The following is a 26,011-nucleotide window of genomic DNA, read 5'->3' on the forward strand; positions in this document are numbered from 1 at the left end:
TGCACATGAAAAATGAGGAACCAGTTTATTGAACAGCTATGTAGAGGGAAAAAATAGTGAATTTTAGCTCAGGTTTTTACACACAAAAACTGGAAAAACTACATTCCCGCCCCACACCCCCCTACCTCCCAAGCTCCCAACAGAACATAGCTGTCTCTAGGCCAGTGCAAAGGTTTTAGTTATTTACATAATTTACATTAAACAGAATTCAGACAAATAAAAAAAGTTGCCTATATTATCAAATCAAACAAACACCTTCAGATCTATCCTGAGGAAAAGTTATTTCATTTGTAGTCAGTCACAAGGTTGTTATGCTGGAGGAATCTGATTTCTTCTCCACACTGGGATAATACTAACAAATTACTTTTCAATTCATTTGTTGAAAGTAGCTGAACTGGTGTAGCATTACCTATCGCCATGAAGTCATTTCGGACCTTAAACACAATCCTGATCTACGTTTAATCCTCGCAACTCCCACCTTGGTCACCTCTCAGTATTCCGATGACAATTAATGCTTTCTTTTATCAGTAAACTGTGATTTCAAGCCTTCTGGAAATGGATGTGCCATTTATTTCTAATTTTCAGCGTTCTAAGAGCAAATCTGCTACACGGGTGGGGACAAAAGCGGTAATGTACAGTCTGGTATTGCATCAAGGCGACAGGAATGTCATAGGCAAGTAAAAGCTACAACTGTCTGTTTCCAAATGGAATTAGTACCTAATCTGAGAATGTGATGTAACAAGCTTTGAAATTGTCTCCACTGACCGATTAGTATAGTCCTAAATATATATATAAAAAACCACCTGAATTTCAAATCAACACGTTTTTCAGTTTCTGTGGTCATATCAACTACCTTTTTAATAAGTTCCCATCCCCAACAACACATTAATATTTTTAAAAGACTTGAAAGGATTTCTTTCATAATAGAACATATATCTTCATATATAGGCTTTTAAAAATATTTTAACATAATATAATTATATGTACAGACTAGAATTTTAACAGAATATATTACACATTGCTAAAACATTCATATAAATACTATACAGGCATGGAGTCACTCCATTAGAAAGGTTCACCAGTTAGACCATTAAAGATGGCGAAGAGCATGCCCAAAGAAAAACTTAACAGGAGCAACACTAAAAATAATGCATATGATGCTTTGAAACAAGTAGTGGAATAGAGAAATATTTATGCTGGTTGTAGATTATGTTTCACCACTGAGACTAGAACTACTTTTGAAAGGTATGGCAGCATTTAAAAAAAACAACTAGGCGGGTACCCCATTGTTCACTCTTTTAAGAAATCCATTTAGCCTGCCAATAGAAACTTTTTAAGTGTCAGACTCGCACACAGACATATATTAAAATAACTGTCAATATCTATATATTACATACTGATGGTTTACTAGTGGCTGTGATATTTATTTAAAGCATGAGATGAAAAGATTTGACTCTTATTTCCAGTTCCAGTTTAGAATGTAGGTAAAGTAAGTAACGTAGAAGACATTTGTCTTGTGTATCTTTTATGCCACATACTGTCCATCCGATTCCTGAATTTCAACTTAATCTGGCATGTCTATGTTTAATTTTGGAGGTGGAAGGACATATTTTCCAGGACTCTGTGTAATAACTACTCTAGTCTTCTTTCGAAACATAGGAGCAATTTTTGGAGGTTCGGGAACTGGCGTCTCTTCAGTTTCCTCACTTTCTTCATGATGTAGATCGTATGAAATATTGCCATATTCTCTTAGAAAAGGGAAGATTTCAAGCAGAAACTGACAGAAATCTTTACGAATTCCAAACCACCCTGAAACGAAGAGTTCAATTTTAAAAATTAGGTCAAGTAAAATTCATTTTTTTAAACACGTTTATAGTGATGTAGTCTATACTAAAATGGTATTTATGCAGTTTTTGATTTTCTAATGGAAAATTAGGAATATGATCACAAAGATAAATAAAGGATTTATTTTCTCTTCACATATGTAGAAATGTCTTTTTTCTAAGACTCCTGCTAACTATTTTTCCAGAGTGAGAATAAGATGCATTATTTGTTTCAAGGGAATCAAAGAGTATCTATTAGAAACTAGCTTCCCATTGTATTAAAAAAAAAAACCCAAAACTTTTCCACTCAGTTAGTTGTACACAATAGGTCCGACCCAATCCCTCAAATGACACCACCCCCAGAGTATAGTCCCTGAAAAAATTAAGCAGAAACACCTCTCAAAGAGTCTGAGATGGATGCTGAGCATGCTACTTCCCACTCTGAGATTTCCTCATCTGTTAAATTTCAAGTCACGAGACACACAAACATTTCTGTAATGTGTCTTATTTCACACCTGACCATATGAGGGATTTAAATATCCAAGACACAAAGTTAAAACTCTTCCTGTGTATCAGGGGCTCAGCCTTTTGGGTATCAGGAGACTCCCCGGGAAGTTCGGAAAAGCCAACACACCCCATTATTGGAATCATGTTTCAAAATGAATAAAATAAATAAAATAATATAAATGAACATAAACAAAAATAAAACAGAGTTACAGAGTAAATCAATTATGTTGAAATGCAGTTATCAAAACATTTAGGAGAAAATAAATTCATGGATTCCAGAGTAAGAACTTCTGCCCTAAATAAACAACTTTAAACCTATTTAAAAAAAAAAAAAAAAAAAAAAAAAAAAGGATCCAGAGCTACTCGCAGAAAGCTCTGGAATCTCCAGAACAGTGAATCCTTGTCAGTTTTACCTTGCTCTTAGGTAGCTTCTAGTACGATACCCGAGTCTGGCTCAGGCGGTGATGCTTCCTGGGATATGGGACTGTCTATATGATCCTGGAGATCTCAGTCATATACAGTTCCCAAAGTAGCATGCAAAAAAGAAAGCTAAAAGTCTTTTTTTTTTTTTTTAAGTTTCCTGACTTAACAAAATTTTTTTTCCAATTCCCAACCACCAATAAGAACTTGTCTTGTCCTTTATTTGTGAAATTCCCATTTGTTTTTCCTCACAAAGTTATAGCCAATTAAATATGGATAGAGACAAAATTTGTAATTTCATCGGTGGAGCAAACTTCCAGGTGAGGCTATTTCCTCTACCAATGCAGACTAGCACCTTCTATGCAACTTGCAATTTTAATGGAGTTACCTAGATCAGTGGTGTCAAATTCAAATAGAAGTGGGGACCACTAGTCCCTTCATGAGGTTTCCTGCGGGCTATATCCTGACTTCTTTTGGAAATAAAATGCCATCTATATATTTTTTTGTATTTATTTTGTTCAGTATTTCCTAATGATACTTTAATCTGGTTCCACTGCCGGATCTGGGAGTGTTGGTGGGCTCCGACCCTGCTCAATGTCACTCAGCCAGTACGTATTAAAGGTGGGACTTGAACTTTAAGGCTGACTCTCTCTACTATGTCAAGCTGCCTCTCTTCTTAAATAGCACCATTAAAGTTGTCATATACAACAGCTGGTCAAAATTTAAAATCCTTAAGTATTTTCCATGATATTGACTTACAGTGATTGCCTCCTTTCTGTCCAAATGTTGTTGCCATTAGAGTTATTAATGAAAGCCAAAGTGGGACAAATATAGGCACACATGAGAATGTATTATGGCCATCCAGTTTATGAACTAGCAGAATCTAAAAGAAAAAGTTTTCAACATAATCTGTTCAGAAACATTTAGAAATGGCAGATGAAGTCAGAAGCAAGAGATCTATTAAGCAATGTCGAGTCTAGCATTATTAATAGAGGGTGGTAGCGAAGGGGACATTCAGAACCCTGTCTACCTTTCCGAAAAATCCACCTTTTTGACGTCTCTATTCCTGGGCTGCCTACACCAAACTAAAACCACTATTTGCGAGAGTTATTTTTTTATTTCAAGAAGCTGGCGTGATCAAGGCACACACACATTCAGTCCACTGATGGAGATCTAAAGTCTCCATAATGGATTAGGTTGTCATGAGTTGCTGTGACTCAAATACATTCATCACCTGTTGGCCAACCATTTGGTGATGAGGCTTTCTGAAATCAGCTAGGTTGGTCTTCAGATAATAGACAATCTGCACTTGGGTCAGTACTTAAAGCCTTTCCAGATCGGGAGAAGCTGCCAGAGCTTAACACTTCACTGAGCTAGCTTCTGAGACTTCAGGATCACCCTCCATACTATGGTCTGGCGTGAGAGGAGCACTTCAGCAGAAGTTGCCAAATTTTAAGTTTTAATTGTTAGCATTTTTCACAGGAATGTAGCCTTCTTATTCCCATAAGTGAATGATGCCTTTGCAAGAAAAAAGCACAATGCTTTCCCACTTTTATAGACTGACATCAGAAAACAGGACATCTGACTTTCTGGATCACAACAGCCTGCTTAAAAAAACACTGGAATAACTACCTCAAACGTAAGCAGTGGCACAACAATCGTCATCCAGCTGATAGCCATGGTTATGTGTGTTCTTCTTTGTTCTGCAATCACATCCATAGAGCGCAAGAATAAGACAGACCAAACTATGTAATACAGCACGACCAGGCACAAAAAGGACATCAATATCCACAAAGGCACACAAACAACCTGGAGAAAAAAAGAAGGAAAGAGCTCTTTATCGGTTAGGCATTTTGTAGTAGGCCTTGGGAAAAAGCTCAACTTATCAGCAGTGTTAAAAAACCTGGTAACTTGCACTTGGATCACGAATTGTATTCATTCATAGTGTTCGTACATGCATCATTATGAAAACCTTGTCAGTTGGGTAGATGATCCCCTGAATGTAGATAATGAAGACTTCATCCTGATCTAATTCAAACCTGTTCTTTTCCAAGCAACATCCCTGCAGTGCTCATGGTCTCCAGTCTTTGTGCATGAAATTATACTTCAGAACCTCTGCCTGTGGCAGGGCTTCTCAATCTGGAAAATATTTTGATGCTGGTATTTCAATCTAATTGGTTCTTTTGTAACCTAGCTGTATTATACTTTATGCATTAAAAAAGATTATTGTAGGGCATCTAGGTGGCTCAATGGGTAGAACAGCAGCCCCGAAGTTAGGAGGACCTGAGTTCAAATCCTGGCTGTGTGACCCTGGGCAAATCACTTAACCCCAACTGCCTCAGCAAAACACACACACACACACACACACACACACACACACACACACACACACACACATATTATTGTGTCCATGGAACATAAACAAAAAAGATTAAAAACCTTTTTGCTTTAAATGAACTTTCTGAAAAGATATGAGGACAGACATATTACTCCTTATGATGAATTCAGGCTGAGGTGAGTCTGATTTTAGACTGTGTTAAACGTAACTTACTAACAAATATTTAACCAGCCCAAGGCATGAAGGGACACAGCAGAGGTCCAGTAAGGGATTACCATTTGCCTTCGCTGATTCTTCCCCTGCTCTTTAAAAATATATATATATTTAAAATTTAAATGCAAAATAGGAAAAAAACAAGATAGAAGAAAAAAAGACACAAGAAGAAAAAGAAATACTGTCACGTGCACAGCAGAACATAAGGAAAAATTCAAAATATGTAATAACAAATTTCCATTTTAAGAAAGCCTATATAATAATTGAAGACACTGTATTGAGAACTATCCATCTTTTCTTTGCTTCCTTATAGATATTCTTTTGTTTGCTGCTGTGTACTTATTCTTATCTTATCTTTTCTTTCCCTTCACCTCCCTCAACCAGGCATATTTATGTATATAAAATACACATATTTATAGGGGTATATTTATGTACATAAAATGTGTACACACACGCACACACACACACACTCTCTCTCTCTCTCTCTCTCTCCCCCCTCTAGTCTTTTTTTTTTTTTTTTTTTTTTTTTTTTGCTGAGGCAACTGGGGTTAAGTGACTTGCCCAGGGTCACATAGCTAGGAAGTATTAAGTGTCTGAGACCAGAATTGAACTCAGGTCCTCCTGACTTCAGGACTGATGTTCTATCCATTGCACCAACTAGTTGCCCCTGTCCTGTATTCTTGAGAGTTAATTTTGTTGCATAGTTTTGGCACTGCCTTGCCCAGGCACGTCACTGATTCCTTTCTTGTGTAGCTTGTTAATAGATATGATTATTATTTCCTCTATTACTTGCTCTTTCCCATGATCACAGCAAGAGAACTGGAAGGGACCTTAGAAATCATTAAGTCTGCCCCGACTCATTTTACAGACAAGGAAACTGAGACTTGGGGAATTTAAAGTGACTTGCTCAAGATCAAACTGATAATAATCAATCAACACAATTTTTACATGCTTACTTAGTACCCAGCATTATGCTAAGCAATGGAGATATAAAGAAAGGCAAAAACATGGACCCTGCCCCCAAGTTTACATACTAATGGGTGAGACAACATGTGATATAAGATATACCCAGAGTAGAAGGAAGAGAAAATAACAAGGATAGAGATGTGAATTCTCCTTTAACTGCTGTAATTTTATCTAGGCATATTGTATTGTTTCATATGCTGAGGCACACAAATGCTCAAGGACTGATTATCTACCCAATCACTTCTAACGGCACCATATGTTAGAGCTCTGCCTCTTATTACAATTATAAATAAGTACAGACAAGTATCTTCTCCTCTATGGGCCTCAGTTTCCTCAACTGTAAAATGAGAAGGTTAATATAAACTGTAAGGTCCCTACCAGCTCTAATAAGTCCATGATCACAGACTAAAGAATAAATTGGATTTATAAGAATACAAGTCATTCCCCAGTTGGTAAATGGTCAAAGGATATGAGAGACAATTTTCAGATGATGAAATCAAAGTCATCTATAGTTTTGAAAAATGCTCTAAATCACTATTGATTAGAGAAATGCAAATTAAAAACAACTCTGAGGTACCATCTCACACTTCTCAGATTGGCCAAGATGACAGGAAAAGATAATGATAAACGTTGGAGGGGATGTGGGAAAACTGGAACAATAATGCATTGTTGGAGAAGTTGTGAAATGATCTAACCGTTCTAGAGAACAATTTGGAATTATGTCCAAAGGGTATGTGCATACCCTTCGATCTAGCAGTGCTCCTACTGGGTTTGTATTCCAAAGAGATCTTAAAAAGGGGAAAAGGACCTGTGTGCAAAAATGTTAGTAGCAGTTCTTTTGGTGGTGGCAGAGAATTGGAAAATGAGGAGATGCCCATCAAGTGGGGAATGTCTGAACAAGTTGTGGTATATGAAGGTAATAGAATATTACTGTTCTATAAAAAATGAACAAGCTGAGTCTAGAAAGGCCTGGAAAGATTTATACACACTGATGCTGAAACAAACAGAAGGAGGAATACACTGTACACAGCAACAGCAAGATTGTGCAATGATCAACTTGGTTCTTCTCAACGATTTTAGTGATCCAAGGCAATCCCAATAAACTTTGGATGGAAAATGCTATCTGCATCCAGAGAGTGAACTATGGAGATTGAATGTAAATCAACACATGCTATGCTCATTTCTTTTTTTCCCCCTCTCATAATTTTTTCCTTTTGTTCTGATTTTTCTCTTCCAACATGATTCATAAGGAAATATGGGGAAAAAAATGAATGTCCATGTATAACCACTCAAAAATATAGTTTTTACATATAAGTGGCAAAAAGAAAAAAGAAAAAAAGAAAAAAATGAAGAAGAAATTGAAAATTTGATCCTTCACACAATTAATTCTGAATCACTAATCACTTTGTCTGAGACTAGGTCTGTATTATCATGGTTTCTGTATCATTCATGACCTGACAGGTCTTAAACGCTAATACTTGCTTTCACACAAAGAGCATCTAGATGTGGCTGCAGATATAAAGTAGTCCTCTGTAATGGCTTCCAATAAGAGATTCAACACCAAAGAATTTAAATGAAGCCTGTGAAACTCACCTTTACTCATGCTGGTTGTGATTCATTTTTCCTCACTGGCTTCCTTCCCTTTGACTAACCAAATAGGGAATTATAAGTAAACTGTATATCCATTAAGAGTTTAAAAAGCAATTACCAGAGAGAGAGAGAGAGAGAGAGAGAGAGAAGTACATACTAGCCAGGGCCAATGGATGATCTTGTCCAGTCTTAAGGCGATGAATATAAACTGAAGAATGTTGACGGAGCACAGGATCTCTAACTAAGAATGGAGAAGAAAAGTATTAATTTACAACAAGGCTGGAAAACACTGCTGTTTTTAAGTTAGCATAGTACCAAGTCAAGATGGCAAATTGTAATGACATATTACCCAAAGGGGTTCATCAATTCTGTAGAAGAGTTAAGTTCTGATTATCAGCGTTAATGGAGAGCTAGGATAGATGGCAACAAGATGGTGATAATTATCACTTGCTCCCGTTTACTCATTCACTCCCTCTTGGACACTGTCATTCTCCTCATCGCCTTACTTGGAAGCCAAGAAGTGGCCCAATGCTATCATCCATATTCATTTGACACACAATTCTATCCTGCAAATTGCCCCCATTGTTCAGAATATGTTATATATATATATATATATATATATATATATTATATATATATATATATTATATATATATATATATATATATTATATATATATATATGAGAATATATCTTATTCCCCGGGCTGGGACCTATAGACTGCATGAATACACCATGTCACTTAATTTAGTTGAAGAGAGGAAAGTGAGAGAATGCATTTTCAGCAGATAGGTGGGCTGAGATCAGTGTCCTCCGAGATAAAATGGGCAGGCGGTGAAGCCAGGACCTAGATCACGAGGATACTCTGTCTGGAAAATCCAAGTCATGATGATTATCAATCTTCTCTTCTATGTCTACTCGGACATGATACCACAATGAAGAGAACCCGGCTCCAGAAATTTCATGACTGCTCATGTGACAGCTATAGGTTAAAGATGTACACGTATGTGCATGAGTCTGTGTGGAGATCCCAGGATGAAGTGTTGGGAAGTACTCACTAGAGTATATTTTTCTTTTAAAAAGACACAATGAAAGTGGTACAGCCGCTACCTGCGATAACATGTAGGTCGGGAGAAAGAGGGTGATATTTCACATGACAAAGTAGAATGTATATAACATGGGCAGCTCAAGAGCATCATGTCTAATGTTCGGAGACCTTGAGAAAGGCTTTCAGTAGTGTGCATGTCCTCAATGTGTAAATCTTCGATTTAGGGGGCAGCTAGTTGGTGCAGCGGGTAGAGCACCAGCCCTGAAGTCAGAAGGACCTGAGTTCAAATCTGGTCTCAGACACTTAACACTTCCAACTGTGTGATCCTGGGCAAGTCACTTAACCCCAATTGCCTCAGCAAAAAACAAACAAACAAACAAACAAAACATCCTTCAATTTAAAGGGCGATATGCACAAGAAATGAAAAAGAAGAGGCATGGATGGGACTCTACCACACAGGGAATACCCAAATTGATGGGGAGTACAGTCTAGTGAAATATTTATCTAGACAATCAAGAACTGAGGAGCTTCAAGTACAGTTTGCATTTTGAAAAGGTTCCGATGATGAAAGAGAAGCAAGATCGTAAGATACCTTAGAGGGCTAGCCTTCAAGCCAGGAAGCTCTAAGTCCAAGTCCTATCTCTGATTCGTACTAAGTGACCTCTTAGGGCCCTAGGCAACTCTCACAATAGGGGCCAATTATCCTGAATGACTGGAAGGTATCTCCACAACAAGATTCACCCCTCCCTCACTGCCATGAAATCTCAGGTGCAGAAACCTCCTTATCCCTAACCCCCAAACAACCAAAAGCATAAACATAAAGCACCTATGAACTTAAAAAAAAAGTACCATCAATGTAAGTGGTACCATGATATTGCATATTCTCATACAAATATTTGGCAGTATTTTTGCGAGCAGTTTTTAAAAAAAGATAAATTTAGCCAATCATGCTAGCAGACTATATAGACTCTATGCTACATTATTATAGAGATAAAATGACTGGTCATATATTTAGAATCTGTCTTTCATGTTTTTCTTTTTTCTAGCCTAGCCATTCTCAACAAATCAAAAGGCATTTATGAAGTACCTATTATGTAGCAGGCTCTGTAACTTAGAAAAAGAGTCAAACAATCCCTATTTGCAATGAACTTACATTTTAAAGAGGGAGATAAAAATAAATATATGGAAGTAAAGAAAGCTTAAATATAAAGTGAACAAATACAAATATATACAAAGTCATTAAATATAAGGTAGGTTTGGAGAGAGGGTACAAGTAGATTAGGAAAGGCTCCATGCAGATGATATCTAAGAAAAAGAAACTCTATGAGGTAGATGCAAAACGGCAATGCTTTTCAGCCATGAGAGATATTCAGTATGAAGGCACAATTATGGGAGAAAGTATATATCATGTGTGAAAAACTAGATAGGAATCAGTTTGGTTGGAAGGAGGGGGAAGTATGATGTTCAACGAGGCTGCAAAGGTATAGTGGAACCAGGTTAGATAGGGCTTTAAAAGCCAAAGAGAGGATTTCACCTTTCATCCTAAAGACAACAAGAAACCAGTGGGATGGAATGAATAGGTCAGATCTGTGCTTAAGGAACACAACTTTGGCAACAGTGTATATAGGATGGACTGTGGTGAGGAAAGAGTTGGGACAAGGAGACCAATAAGGTGTTTAATGCAGTAGTTCAGATGAAGGATGATGAAGGTCTGAATTAAGTCTATGGGAGTAGAGAGAAGGCATTTGCTGAGATTCGAGAGATGCTGAGAAAGATGTTGAAATTTGGACATGAGGGAGAGTGAGAAATCTGGGATCTAAGTTTAAGAACTCGGACACTGAAAGGATTGTGGTCCCTTCCCTTAGGAAGAAGGGAAGGCTTGGGGGAAAGATAATGAATTCAGTTTTAGATGTGCTGAATTTAAGAATTTAAGATATCCTTGGGACATTCAGTTTCAAATGTCAAAAGGCAACTGGCAAGGTAGAAGTGTGCAAAGCAAAGCGTGAGGGGTTTGAGGAGGAAGGAGAATAAAACTTTGGAATACTTTCTGTTGGGAGTAAGATAGAGAATCAATTATGTAGGAATGAAAAGGGCTGCCTTGAGGAGCGATGAGGAGAATGGATAACATGGACTAAAGCAGAATGGTTGTTAAGACATTCTGATTAGAATGCAGCAAGTTTAATCGAAGGCTTTTGCCTCTAAAGCAGGGGTCCTCAAACTATGGCCCGCAGGCCAGAAACAGCAGCTGAGGATGTTTTTCCCCCTCACCCAGGGCTATGAAATTTTTTAATTTCAAGACCCACAAAACAAAGTTTTTGTTTTTACTATAGTCCGGCCCTCCAACAGTCTGAGGGACAGTGAACTGGCCCCCTATTTAAAAAGTTTGAGGATATCCCTGTTCTAAATCTTCTATGACACAACTCAAGAAAGACTTTAATGTATAGAGAAGTGGAGGTATAAACCTTGCATCGCTAATGGTACAGTGTTTAGTCTCTTGTATCTTGTTAGGTTTATACATTAGGAAAAGAAGTTCCTATGTTGTTTGTTTGCTTGTTTTTGGAGGGAGATGACTAATCCAGGGTGTACCATGAAAAAAATGAATGCTGTCATTCCAAATAAAGGAATCCTTAGCATGTGTTTCTCTAGTCTGGTGAGAGTTCCTGCCACATGGCAATAGAGTTGCTAGTACAATGAACTATCAGAAGATGAAACATGATAAAATGGTGATAAAGGAACTTTACAAGCACCTAATCTCTTCTCTATGTCTAGCTAACAAACCACTCTCTCACAACACACAGTGATGTTTTCTTTATCAAAGTTCCATTCTAATATTACAAATAATACAACGATAGGCAGGAATAAGGCAAACACATGAGCTAAGAGACGGCAGGTTTTGCCATGTTTTCCCTTCTAGTAGATAGGGCTGCGAAGACAGTGGCTCTGAAAAGGTTTTTCTTTAACTCTATAGTTAGGAATAGCTGTTCAATGTCCAACTCAGCTAGCATTTGTTTGTATACTTTATTTTCTCAAAAATTTTCATTTCAGAGACAGCTAGGTGGCACAGTAGATAGAGCACCAGCCCTGAAGTCAGGAGGACTGAACTCAGACACTTAATACTTCCTAATTGTGTGACTCTGGGCAAGTCACTTAAAACCCAATTGCCTCAGCAAAAAGCAAAAAAAAAAAAAAAAAAAAAAAATTTTTTTCAATTTCATTTCAAGTCTGCAGACCATAGGCCAATGAGCTTGACTTCAATTTTTGACTAAACTCTAAAACATATTATTCAAAAGGATGGTTAGGCAACAGTTTCTCAAAAAGGAAACAGTGACCACAAAGAGCCAGAAGGGGTTCAACGAGAATAGGTCATTCTAGGATTACCCTAGGATAATTCGCTCCTCAGATAGCATTATTAGACCAGTGGATGACTGGGGAATGCTGTCGTTATAGTTTACTCAGAAACAAGCAAAGTATTTGACAAAGACTTGGGCTTTTCTTGTGGACAAGATGAGGAAATGTGGGCTAAAGACAGCTTATGTCTGGTGGCTCTCAAACTTGGTGACTAGCTAAATGGCAAGAATGGTCATTAATGGTTCATCATCAACTTGGCCCAGGGATCTATGCTTAGCCCTGTGCTGTTTATCATTTTTATCAATGACTTGGATAAAGATTTATCTGCAGATTCAAAAAATTTGCTACCTAACACAAAGTTAGCCGCTTAGTTAACATATTGGATGACAGCATCGAGATCCAAAAAGATCTGAGCATGTTAAAATATTTTGGCTACATCTAGTAAGTTGACATTAATTAGAGACAAATATGAAGTGTCATACTTGGGTTAAAAAAAAACCCGACAAAATAAGAAAATTGTAGAAAGGTTTCTCTCTAGCTCTGAAAAAAGGGCAAGGAGGAACGATGGTCTAATGGTTTACTGTTAAATTCTCTAAATCAGGGGGCCTCAAACTTTTTAAATAGGGGGCCAGTTCACTGTCCCTCAGACTGTTGGAGGGCCGGACTATAGTAAAAACAAAAACTTTGTTTTGTGGGCCTTGAAGTAAAGAAACTTCATAGCGCTGGGGGAGGCGGATAATCGTCTTCAGCTGCCACATCTGGCCCTCAGGCTGTAGTTTGAGGACACCTGGTAGGGGAAGGGAATAAGCATTAAGTACCAGCTCAAAGGGTTGATGTAATATGGGGAGGGGGGAAGCTCCTGTAATCTTAGAAGGCATTAAGAAAGACACAGCTGCAAAAAGTATGGAAGTGTAATTTATGCTATACTTTGCCCTGTCCAGACCATACCTAGAGTACTTTGTTCAGTTTAGAGCACCACATTTTAGAAAAAGACAGATATAAGCTTGAGAGCGCCCAGAGAATCAAGCAGAATAGTGAAAAGCCTTTATAAAGACCATGACATCAAAGGACTGGATGAAGAGAATGAGGAAGTTTAACCTAGAGAAAAGGAGATGGGTGTGGGGGGGGGGGTAGGCCAAGGTATGACAGCTGTTTCTAAGTACCTGAAGAACTGGTACACCCAAGAGGTATACTTTTTCGGCAATGTGGAACCAAGGGGAAGAGAAAGATTCAGACTTGATGAAGGAAAAAATTTTCTACCAATCAGAGTTATCTAAAAGTGGAATACACTGCCTTATATGGTTATCAGAAGGTAGTGGGTTTCTCCTCATCAGAGGCCTTCAGGCAGAGGCTAAAGAAACACTTGTCTGATAGGTAGTAGCAGGGCTTTCTATCACTGTAGGGGTGCTAGGCTCATGTGAAAGTTTTTCTCCACTACTTACTCTCTCTTTCCATAATCAAGGAGGAAGTTCAGAAGGACTAATAGAAACTTAGCTAATTTGATGAATATAAAATATTTTAAAATATTAGAGGTAAGATCAAATAAACAACTTTAGATATAAAAATCTGCATAATTTTTTATTGGATCATTGGGGATTATTACTGAAGAAAAGGATACTATTATTGCCATTTTCTTGTGTTTTTACACACACACACACACACACACACACACACACACACACACACACACACACACACACACACACCCCTACACTAAATGATTGGAAGGAAATTCATGATAAAATGTTACCAAAGGTTTTACTGAAAAACATCTACTTTCAGTTCATGAAATTTTACCTCAAGTGACCTGTCATGTCGGAATCCCCACACACAGGCTGCAACAGATACTGGGGAGACAAAGAACAGCGGCATGAAGACCAGAAGCCAGAAATGGCTTCCCCTCTCAATCCTGTCACAGACCAGAACCTCAAACATCAACAGGAGCAGGTGGATGCCCACGGCAATTAACATGGCTTTAAACTCCACACAGGTTTCTCCTTCTGCTCTAAAAACGGTCATGAGGAGAAGAAAAAAGAAAACACCAAATATCTAAGTTCAAATTTCAGTTAGAAATAAGTATTCTGAGCAATTTAGAATGCTTTGAGAGACTTATTTGCAAAACAGTACCAAACGTTGTATCAATATGAAGGAAAGTATAAAAGATGTAAATAAACTAAGTTTCTTAAATGGAATGTGAAAAATGTAAAGGAACCACCCCCCCACATGTAATCAAATGATAGCTCAGACAAGCCAACTAGGCTGTGTCCCCTTGGAACTTCGTTTGTTATATGATTTGTATTTTTTTTTGGGGGGGGGGTTGTCTAGGGTTGTGATTTCACAGGGGGGGGGGGAGGGAGAAGAGAACATAAGAGTATTAGTAAGTAAAATGCCACCAGATGCTTCACTGTCAAGCACTGTCACCTTGTGCTAGCAACAGCTCCAGAAGATGAAAGGTGATAATCCTAACCAGGTTTAAATGCTGCCATCAGTATTTCTGCATAGGACTTGAAATTCAAGTATCTAACTTTCTTTTCCCTGGAAATTCATTCATTCGTTTGTTTATTTACTTACTTATTATTAATTTTATTTTTATTTACTTAGTCATTACCACAGCCTCATACCCTTTTTGGTACCTCAGAATCAGAGTTTTAGAGCTGGAAGGACCTTAGAAGCCCAATTACCACAAGTGTTAGAGGGAGAAACTGAGGCCTGGAGAGGTTAAGTGATTTGCTCAGTTAGATAGGGGGCAGCACTTGTCAGCAGAGTTGCGAGGGGAACTTGGGTTCCCTGACTTTAAATCCGGAGATCTTTTCACTTGCCACAGTGCACTTATCAACAAATGAGAAACTCTGCAAATGACAGTCTATTCTAATACAATTTAACAGCCTCTAATTTCTCTAGAAAAACTGAGCAAGTACCAGGAAAGGGGTGAAGAGGAGGGAAAAGTAGGTAATTTACAAATGCTGCTCTCTCCCGAGTTGAGAACTGCTTAGAAAGTATTGTTTCTAAAACCTTTGTGAAATTAATAAGCAAGTAGAATGAATCACTCTCACTTTACCAAAAAAAACCAAGAAAACGGCAGAGGCAGTTCAGTGTAGTGAAGCAGCACTGGACTGAGAGGCAAGAGGCCAGGGTTCTAGCCCTGGCTCAGCCATTTCATCCCTCTAGGCCTCAGTTTTCTCACCTGCAAGATGGGAGGATTTAACTAGAAGATGTCTAAGATCCATTTCAGCCGCAACATTCTATTACTCTATGATTCAAAAAATAGAAAAAAAAAAACACAACACTCCAGGTTTATGCTCAGATGACTATCCCGTTTTTCCCCTCTACAAGTCACATGCTCTGTATCAGAAAAAGTCTTTTTTAAAATGCAGCTTGCTACCTTATGTGAAGAAAGAAGAACTCACATAAAATTATGATACACTTTTACAGCAACCATTATATTTACATATATAAAAAGGGTTTCTTACTAAATTGAAAAATCATTCACGTATCTATGACATGCACTTATCTCTGCTAAACTTGATCGAAATCTAATCATACACTCTCTCTGATAAAGCAAGCTTACCGATACTGGGGGTTACGTGCCCAGACTCCGGTTCCAACTGAGGCGCCGACGATGACCATTAATTTCCATAGCCATATTGGAGCAAAGACAGCCCAATAACTCCACTGAATAATACCATCCAGCCGAAGGGCCAGCAGCACAGAAAACAGCAGCAGGCAAGCATAGATGAGGAATTTACTAACAAAAATAAAAAATAAAAAAAGGGGCAGGGGGAGGAAGAGAACAATTGAAAAGAATTCTTTTATAACAAAATCTATGGCAAAAAGCGAAGCATGATTAACATCGTAAGAGACAAAAACTTAGGTTCCTTTAAACATAAAAATATTCTTACCCGGGGCTGTGGAGATTGGTTTTGCTTAACTTTCTTTTCTTTGTTAAAAGGGAAGATTCACTGGGAGTGGAAGGGGGTCATGGGCACATTCACAAATGACCAGGATGTAAAGACAAAAGGCATCAATTAAACTCTGCTTAAAACTTTTGCAAAAGAAAAATACTAGGCAAAAGCCATGTTCATAACCTAACATTAAACATGTATGTACATAATAATCAAAACTCATATAAAATAATTAAAATATGCCCCTCTTGATGTCTTGAAAATATTTATATACAATTTTAACGAGGTATTTGAAGGGGCATATAAGACTATAAATAAATCCCCCCATCAGAATCTTAAGAGTTTCATTTCATCATCCTGACTTTAATTATTTGTAGTAGAAATTTTTCATGACAGAAGTAATAACAAAGACTTACCAAAAAGAATCATATAATACTTTAATTCTAAAAAGAGGTTTCAACAAGCCCTGGACCTATAAGGTATAATCATTATAAGGGATTTTCCCCAAGCACAAAAAAATCCTGCATGATCAGATTCAGTCAGTAGCTATGGCATTTCCTATGATTTTTAAATCTAAGGCTTGCCAATAAGATTGCAAAAGGGGCTTTAATTTCAACCCCAAACCAAAAAACAATCTACGTTCTCCATCGTCCCCAGGTGGTGGTGGTAGTATTAAACTTTGGGCTCAGATCCTGGATTTGAATCCTAGATGTGATGCCTACTGTTTATTTATATAACTGGGATAAATCTATTCACCTTTCTGAGCTTCAGCTTCCTGCTTTGGAAAATGGAGCTAAAATGGAGAAAGTGATCTGTAAAATTATCTAACTGTCATTACAAGGCTTCTAGACTTGGCAGAAACTTAGATGGAATGCTCTGCTCAGGTCCTTACTTCCTGGCTCTTTCTTTTCAAAGTGAATAGACTGAAAAAGATAAAAAGAGCCAGAGGAAGAAACAGCCGGTGATCAATAATATGTTTTGGGAAGCCAACAGAACCTTGGTCAAACTATAAAAGCTCTCCCATCTGTTCTCAAGACCTCTCTTCTCTTCCAGGAAAGAGTAGTTTTCTTACCTCGACTCCTAGCTCAAGCAGAATTTGGGGGGCGAGGGGGAGAGGGGAAAGAACACAACGAATGCTTCTTTCCCCCCTTGCATTTTTTAAACCAATACATTTTGTTTTAATACAGTCAACAGACATAGACAAACCAGCATACTTACTATGTACAACCTGTGTCCCTCTGCCATACTCTGCCCCGGTCAGACTTCCTTGATGCCAGAAGAGAGCTGGGGGAAGGGAGGGAGGGGGTTTCCCATCTCTCTCTTGACACATCCTGGCTGTGTAACTCTGGGGAAATCTCGGCACCAATTTCTTGGTGTTTCAGCCAACTCTCTAAAACTCTGAGAGGCAGAGAAGGTACTGCCCAGCATTGGGAGAGAAGTTCCTTTACCTAGGAGTTCCATTTACCAATGAAACCCTAGGTCCAGTTCCTAACCCTAGCCCTACTGTTCTATGTAACTGATCCTCTGTTAAAAACACAGGCTGCACTGCTATTGTCCTGCTGAATCTAACTCGGAGGCCCCCACCCAGCTTACTTTCCTTTACTTACTTGTAGTTGGGACATAGATTACTCTCTACTTGCTTCACTCTACAGCTCTGCCTATAATTTTCCTTCATATTTTTAAATATTCTTTGTTCCTTGTGAGAAGCTGACAATTTGCATGCAACAATAAATTTATACATTACCTCTAGATACTAAGATTCTTCTTAGGAACTTCCTAGGCTTGATAATATATTTTCAACAACAAATTGTCTTATTTAGGACATTTCTATTCTTGACACCAAGCAGAACATTGTGAACAGTAAACAAGGTCTTTGAACAGAAATTTCAACTAGTTTAATTCCAGATGCAAAAGTGTATTACATACTATATAGTAATATATATTACTATACTAACGAGGAAGAATATTAAACCATTGGTATCAAATGCAAATAGAAATGGATCCTTGTAGGAGACATACTGATGTGGAAAACCACAAATGAACATCATCTCCGTTGTTACTGTATTTTTATTTACTTCTTTAAACCTTTCCCAATGATACTTTTATCTAGTTCAGCAGACTCTTAGTGAGGACGGCAACTCGGAATTCAATTATAGCATAAAAACAAAATTAATGTGGTTCATGATACGACTAGACCATGAGAGCTGATAGAATGAAAAGACGATCTGCAGAACTGAATTAAATGTTGAGAAACAAACACAATTACTAACATTATTAACAAAATGGAAATATTTTTATCAGTACTCTGAGTAGAAATGGCCAACACTGAGTAACAAACAAATGGCTCAGATTAAGGAGCACATATTCTGAATTACCATTTAGAGCAAAGGTGGTTCTGGAATTTAATTCAGGGTTTTGATTTGATTTGATGACTATTTCCCAAGTTCCATGTCCCACATATTGCTGCTCTTCCCGTGTCTATTAGTGGCAAATGAAAATGCCAAGCTTTTAGACTAGGAAAGCTACCTCAGGGAATTTTGAGACACCTTTGCCCTTGCTACCTGTGCACTCACTTTTAAAGAGCCCAGGTATGCTTACATTCAAGAAAAGTAAAACTACTCTGCTTAGGCTGTCTTTATGGTTTCCTACCCAGGCTCGGGGTTATTTCCAAAGAAGATTTTCAAAAAGGTTTTGAGCAGTGCCAGCATCACTGAATTAAGTGTATACCCAGTATCCCAGGGGGACTTCTTTAAAGGCCAACAGTCATTTGGATTTATGTACTTTCATCTGTGTGTGGTTTTTTGCCTGCAGAGTCTAGGCTCCAATCAAAGCACCTCCTAAAATGAAAGTTCCTTATGACATAATGTGGTTACTTGCTTCTGAATTAATTTCTAGAAGCGGATCAGGTTGACAGCAGTGAAATATCACTAAGGTTGTTATAGGGAAGACTTGGCTTTTTATAGATGGTTTAGGATGAGAGAGAGAGGAAAAAAACACCACATGCAAGGGTACGGAAGGAGTGATCCCTCAACTAAATGAACAGCTGGCTTAAGAAGATGATATCTGAAAACAGGATTTGGATTTCTGAATCACAGCTTAAAATATATCAAGAATGGGCTCCCGGCCAGGGAGATTTTGTGGCTGGTAAGAATCTCCTTGCCTTGAGTCTTGCAAATCTAATTAGAAGAATTTCAAATCGAAAAGGGGAAGGAGAAAATTGCCTTTACATCTATACCAAACTAGATACCATAGCTGCGATGTGGGATGGACAGCAGTAGAGATGTTTAGCAATCCAGAAGACAAAATCCAATGAAATCACTAGCAAGAGAAAAACTATGGCCCACAATGCCTGCACATAAATACAAAAACCAAGCCAAACTACCGAGCTGAATGCAATGAGGCAAATGGACATTCACTACAATGTGGCTCTGGAAGGATATACCTTCATCAAAAGAAACCACCACTGACCCTGGGGGTTTGATCTCTGAGGCCAAGCATAAAAAGCCCCATCTCTTTTTCACATGATAGCTCCTCAGATATTTGCAAAACATTGCAAAAGTTTCTATTTCATATACTAGGATTTCGATGGTAGATATTTGTTGTTATTCACTCTTCTTTCAGTCACGTCCGCCTCTTCATGACCCCATTTGGGGTTTTTCTGGCAGAGATGCTAGAGCAATTTCGCATTTTCTTCTCCAGCTCATTTTACAGATGAGGAAACTGAGGCAAACAAGATGAAGTGACTTGCCCAGCGTCACCTGGCTATTTAATATCTGAAGCCAGATCTTTAAAGCAATCTTCCTAACTAGACACTGCCCCATCTAGCTTCCTCATTGATGACAACATTTTTATTTTCCTGTTATGTGTATTTTTCGGGTAATATTCAAGGTGAAATTAAGAGGCGGCATTACTCCAAGGATAACCCCTCTCTTTGCTCAAGCAATCCCATTCTAACCCTTCTCCTTGCATACTGTCTATAAGCATGCCCATTTCTCTTTTATCCTCAAAAAATCCTTACTTGATCCTTCTATTCGTGATAAACTGTCTTTTCTACCCCTTGTGGCTAAATTTCTCAAAAAGGCCTTCCATAATAAGTGTCTTCACTTTCCTTCCTCTTATTCTCTTCTTAACAGACCTCATTATTCCACTGTGGAGCGCATAGTAGGTGCTGATGTTTACAGCCTGAATGACTAAAAACTAAAGAACTGGAGAAAGAAATATTATACTCAATTCAGTCAGTGTAGTTGATGCTCAATAAGTAGATGACAGAGGCCTGTCTATTCAATAAGCTTTATTTTACTGAGCCACTGCTTATCCACATAGATTCAACATATAATTAAAACTTACAAAATGAAGAGCATGAAACCTACTTGGGTTTCCTCTAGATTCTTTGATTCTGATCCACTCCTAATGCTAGGGATAGAGAAGGGAGGGGAATAGGTTTGGCAGTGGGCTGCAATGACAAGAATGCTGAATTTCACAACCCAGCTGTGTCACTTACCACCTCAGGGACCTTAGGCAATTAACTCCATTTTTATGTCCATTAACTTTAGGACAGGTTGAGTTTAAGATGTTTATTTGGCATCCCCAGTAGCAAAATGTGGAGGGATAGAAGAGATCCAATGATTTGTAACTCAATCCTCTCAAAAATCTTTTTTACAACCAGTCATGGAATTTAATTCTAGCTACACCATTTAAAAAACATCACCCATTAGAAATATAAATATTTTGATGACACCTATTAAAGTTCAACCGTCATCCTGCTGCTATTCATTTATACTGCCATGGCTTTATTGATGTGGCTTTAAAAGATGTAACATGTGAAATTTTTAAAAGGACTAGCTGATGAGCCCTGTCCTCTCCTTTCCTCTCTTCTTTCCTAGGCCCCTTCCCCTTCAGCTTCATTTAACAATCCATGTCAGAAAGATGCTGATCCTGAATTCAATTTGTTTGGGGAAAAAAAAAAAAAAAAGGATGCCAAGATCTCAATTCTATCTTAGAGTCTAAAGCTTCACAAGTCCCAAAGATGGCTCTTAGGCCACAGATATTGGGCAGCCTTTTTTTTTTTTATCCCCTGCAGTATCTCTGAAGCAGTAAGGAATCTCCAGTTTCCATGATTCTGGGAAACGACAAAAGTGGTTACACTGATACTGTGGATAAAAAACAAAGCAGCAGCTACTCTGAACTGAAGTTTAGAAATCCTATGACTAAGGTGCCCCAGCCATCAGAAAGCCTCACTCAGGCAGGTAATGACTGTTGATGAAGCCAACATATCTGATTCAGCAGGTCTTAACTTGCTATGAAACTAGAGAGTAATTGTGAAAAGAATTTCATGATGCTAGAAATAGGCTCACAGCTGTTACCTGGTAACTCAGCCTGCCCATTTGAGTGCTGGGAAATCAGTATCAGGCCTAACCTGAAAAAAAAAACATCCCGGTCACTTCAACTACTATAGCATGGGAGGGTGGGGGAGAGAGAGAACACTATTCCAGAGTCAGAAGGCTGGAAAGATTTGGGTCTCCTGTTGAGTTTAGGAACCTGTCACAGCTTTGGGCCTCTCCTGTGCAATATAATGACAATTTGTTTCTGATAGACAGGGATGGGTGTGGGATACCCATGTTTCATGAATTCATGGAACTAGCAGTAAAAACAACAGCAGGAGGTTTCCCCTAAAGGCTCCTAGATTGTAAGATTCTGTATGGAACATGATAGTACTACTCCTGGAGCCATGAGGAGTTTTACTGATCATTTTATCCACAGGTTCTTAACCTTTTTGGGAGTCATGGATCCCTTGGGCCATCAATCTGGCAAAACCATAGACCTCTTCTCCGAATGTTTTAAAATGCACAGAGTAAAATCAAATCAAATACCTGGATTTACAAAGGAAACCAACCATATAGAAATACTGTTATCTTTTTAAAAATACAAGTACATGGAATCTAGGTTAAGAATCCCTGATCTAAGCAAATCCTGTTGTTTTACAATCACATTCCAAAGAGTGACTCAATTATTATCAATGGCAAAAAAACCAGAATGAAATACTCTTTCTTTTTTATGTAAAGAGTATTTTATTTTTTCCAATTACATGTAAAGACAATTTTCAACACCCATGTTTTATAACATTTTGAGATCTAAATTTTTTCCTCTCCCCAAGACAGCAGTCTGATATCTCAATATTCTTTTGATTACATGTATAGTGCCTTTTAAAAACTGAGCAAAATAAGGCAGGGACCCAGGCTTTCCAGCACAAGCTTTCTCCCTAATTCAGCATTGTAAAGTAAGTTACATGTGGGGAAGCGCAAGGTATATGTGTGGTTTTTCATCTTTCTATACCTAGAACAATGCCTGCCATATCCTTACCCACCAGCTGGGAGTAGGAAATGCCAATCAAGACTGACATCTATTAAATCATGGAATGGGTTCCTGAGGAATTGTCTGAGGTTAATTAACTTGCTCAGTGTCACTGTGCTACTATATCTTGGTGGCACTTTACTGAGGTCTTCCTTATTTAAAGCCCAGAACTCTTTGCACTATACCAGGTTACTGCTATGCCTGGAACACAGTTGGGGCCTAATGTTTGTTGAAAAGCACCTGGTATGTGTCTGAGGGACCCTTCATAACATTCAAGGAGGAAAGGATGTTTAAAAGGCAAGTCTATTGTGCAAAACATCTCAAACTCTTTTGATAATGCTGACTACAACTTTTCTATGCCTTCTAATCTCACTAAACTGATTTGTTAACATTATCAATCAACCATCTTAAGTTTCAATTGAAAAAAATAATGCAATCTCTATAACCCAGTTCATTCTCAATGAATTCAAAGTGTGCTAATACAAAAATATAATATAAAAGTTAAAACCATGAGGCAAAAAAGTTAAAGTTTTTACTTTACTACTACTAGCTGGTAGTAGAATTAAAATAATTAACATGTTTATGATTGGCATATCTGTATTTGGAGATATGAAATTTTCTTATACTGATTTCAAAAAAACTGAACATACCCAAAATGTTTCAAAAATAGAAAACAAACACTCCAGCTAATATTTTTGTAGCTGCAGCAGCCAAGTTCTCCTTGTCAATCCCTTTAGTCAGAGGATCATAGATTGGAAGGTAGAGGGGACCTTGGAGATCATGTAGATCCCAGGTCACACAGAGGCAAGGATCTGAACCCAGAGTCATCTGACTTCCCAATCCAGTGTTATGCCATAGATAATTACTTCCAATTCCTTTTGAATTCTGAATTGGTGGATTATTATCCAATGAATTTTGGAACACTTTTTGACAAGGAAGTGCTATACAATCCCTGGCACATTTCTGGTGAGAGATCCAACTCCCAATACTGATAGATAAGACAAATAGAGGAGTGGCTCCAGGCCCAAAGCAGGTTCCTAAGCTCTAGAGCAGAATGCTTGCTTCCCAGGCGCACCCCCACCCCACCCACCCACCTGGAGTTTATCTGCTCCAAGTCCCACATTTTACTGATAAGGAAGGAAACCTGGGTCCAGGGAGATTAAGTCATTTGTCCAAGATAACAGAGGATCTGAATTTAGATCCTCCACTCCAGAACTAGTGTTCCGTCCAATGTACCAAGAGCTCAGTTTTTAATTAGTGTTCTCATTATCGAAAGAAACTAAAACTAAAACTCATTACTTTTTGGTCCCTCCTTTCTAATTCTGCATCTTCAATCAATTCTTTATATTACCAAAATTCTTTTGTCTCCATACACCTTATCACACCACTCCTCAAACTTCCTGAGTGGGTTTGTTTGTTTTTGTTTTTTTTTTCACTGCTTATCAAATCAGGGTCAAATTCCTTTTTTCTAGCATTCATGGCCCACAATCCTATCATAACTTCATTTTACTTTTCTTTAGGTATCATATGCTGTTCTCCACCTCCACCTCATCTACACCTCTGTTCACAGAATTCCCTAAATCTGGAGAGCCACTCCCTAGGCCCTTTCTTATCTTACATTTCTAACTTTATCCTTTAAAGCCCATCTTAAACATCACCTTCTCCAAGAGGTTCTCCCTAATCCCCTTTATTGTTTTGAAATTCTCTAATGCACTTAGCGTGTAATGTATACCAGTTCCACCCCACCCCCCCCCACACACAGAGCACTTTGGTAGATCCATTTAGACAAAAATCTATGTTTTATTTAGACTTTTCGTGATCTTCCCCTCTCCTTTAGTACCATGCTTTGCAAACAGCAGGCACTTAACGTGTTTGGTAAATGAATGAATGAATGGGGATCAACCCTAGCGCTTAGTTGCTTTACTCGTAGTGCAAAAGTCATTTCTGAAGTTTTGAAAAAGTCCTCTCTCTGTTCCTCATATGACATACCTATGAGGCCACCGATGATGCAGCCCATTTCTATAACACACAGAGACACATACACATAAGGTACATACATTCTCTCTCTCACAATCCACTACAAAGTAAGCCATCTATCTCTGTGTTACAAAACTTCCAATGACCTTTTGCTTGCCACTGGACTTTTGGCTAGATTATGGAATGTAGGTTCCACAGAGGCACTGCTGTATATAGGAAGTTTGGTTCATTACTAACATGATGAGGAAAATCATGACTTCTCTATCTCAGTTATCTGAAATGAGGAACCTAGTTCTTGCTTCAGTCAGTCAAGGAACATTTATTAAGCCCATGCTATGTGTTAAGTATTGTGCTAAGCTTTGGGATTCAAAAAAGGCAAAATTAGTCTACTCTCAAAAGGCATACAATTTAATGAGGGAGACAAGATTCAAACAACTGCATGTTTTATACACACATACACACATACACACACACACACACACACACACACACACACACACACACAGAGTGTAAATGGGAAGTAATCACAGAGGGAAGGCTCTAGCAACACCTACCAAACAGTATACTGAAGTAAGAAGGTGGAAAATTCTAAGTTTCTCATTAAAAGATTCTACGTAAGACAAGTACCAGTATATCTTGCCATCAACTCCAGGCTTGGTTCCAGATACAAATTCAGCAAGATAAATAAAGAATAGAAAAATTAAGGGAGATCAAAGGATAAGGTTGAAAAATCAAGGGAAAGCTTAGGAGTGAAAGAGCAGGGTGGTAACACAAGGGTGAAATGAAAGAGGTTTGATGCTGAGCCCTGGAGGGCAGAGGGGGTGAGAGAAAGAAAGAACAAGACAACGAGAAGGAAGTGGTGAAAACAATGAAGGGGGGGTGGGGGGGGGAAAGGCGTGGAAGCGATCTGTTGGCAGTATGTGTCTGTGTGTCCGTGTGTATAAACTGACAAACAAGTTGAAAGCAGACATTCAACGTTTGGCCTAGGAGGGTCAGGGGAATTGATGGTATTGTCAGGGGAGGAGAAGATGAAGGGGAATAGGGGTCGTTTCCAGGGAAGGACCTTTAAATAGGGGAAGAGAAAGCAGAAGGGCCCACAGATCGAGCCCCGGGATCTCTTTCCTGGTTCCCCCCAAAGCTGTTCTCGCTGCTTCCCCCCATCTCCAGCTTCTTCCCTCCCGGTGTCCCTGGCCCTTTAATTCCCGGGGGGCGCTGCGCGGCCTCACCTTGGGTTAAAGTCCTGAAAGAGGCCCCTCAGGTTCATGGCGAAAAACTTCGCTGCTCACTCCTCTCCTTCTTCCCCGACACCGCTCCAGTCGGGCGTCACAACGGATTCATGGTGCTACCCGTCCCGCCGTTGCTCCGGGTCCGTGTCTTTCCTCCTATGCCTCAGCCTCCTCCTCCTCCTCCCCCTTCTCCTCCTCCCGAGGCCTGAGAGGCCGCCTCCTCTTCCCCCCCCACCCCCAACTCCTCCCTAGCCGGCTTCCGTAAAGGGACTGAGCATGCGCTTCGAACCCTGACGAAACCT

At 38.7% G+C, this 26,011-nt stretch overlaps 1 protein-coding gene across 3 annotated transcripts; it reads right to left on the minus strand.

Annotated features, from left to right (window-relative positions):
* Positions 1-25,931, minus strand: TMEM185A (transmembrane protein 185A). 3 transcript variants are annotated; one of them, XM_051968562.1, is made up of 8 exons: positions 25,710-25,931; positions 16,153-16,212; positions 15,822-15,998; positions 14,051-14,258; positions 8,015-8,098; positions 4,383-4,559; positions 3,510-3,633; positions 1-1,809 (listed from the first exon to the last, which is right to left on the minus strand). In XM_051968562.1, exons 1-8 carry the CDS (start codon positions 25,745-25,747, stop codon positions 1,565-1,567), a joined length of 1,113 nt encoding a protein of 370 aa, XP_051824522.1. In that variant the 5' UTR covers positions 25,748-25,931; the 3' UTR covers positions 1-1,564. The 3 variants fall into 3 exon arrangements, with proteins under 3 accessions (XP_051824522.1, XP_051824520.1, XP_051824523.1); XM_051968560.1 differs by lacking the exon at positions 16,153-16,212 and adding an exon at positions 17,374-17,439; XM_051968563.1 differs by lacking the exon at positions 16,153-16,212 and having other exon boundaries at positions 25,710-25,930.
* Between the last annotated feature and the right edge of the window lie 80 nt (positions 25,932-26,011).

This window comes from Antechinus flavipes, chromosome X (genome assembly GCF_016432865.1).
Source record: "Antechinus flavipes isolate AdamAnt ecotype Samford, QLD, Australia chromosome X, AdamAnt_v2, whole genome shotgun sequence".
In the NCBI taxonomy this organism is placed as follows: Eukaryota; Metazoa; Chordata; class Mammalia; order Dasyuromorphia; family Dasyuridae; genus Antechinus; species Antechinus flavipes.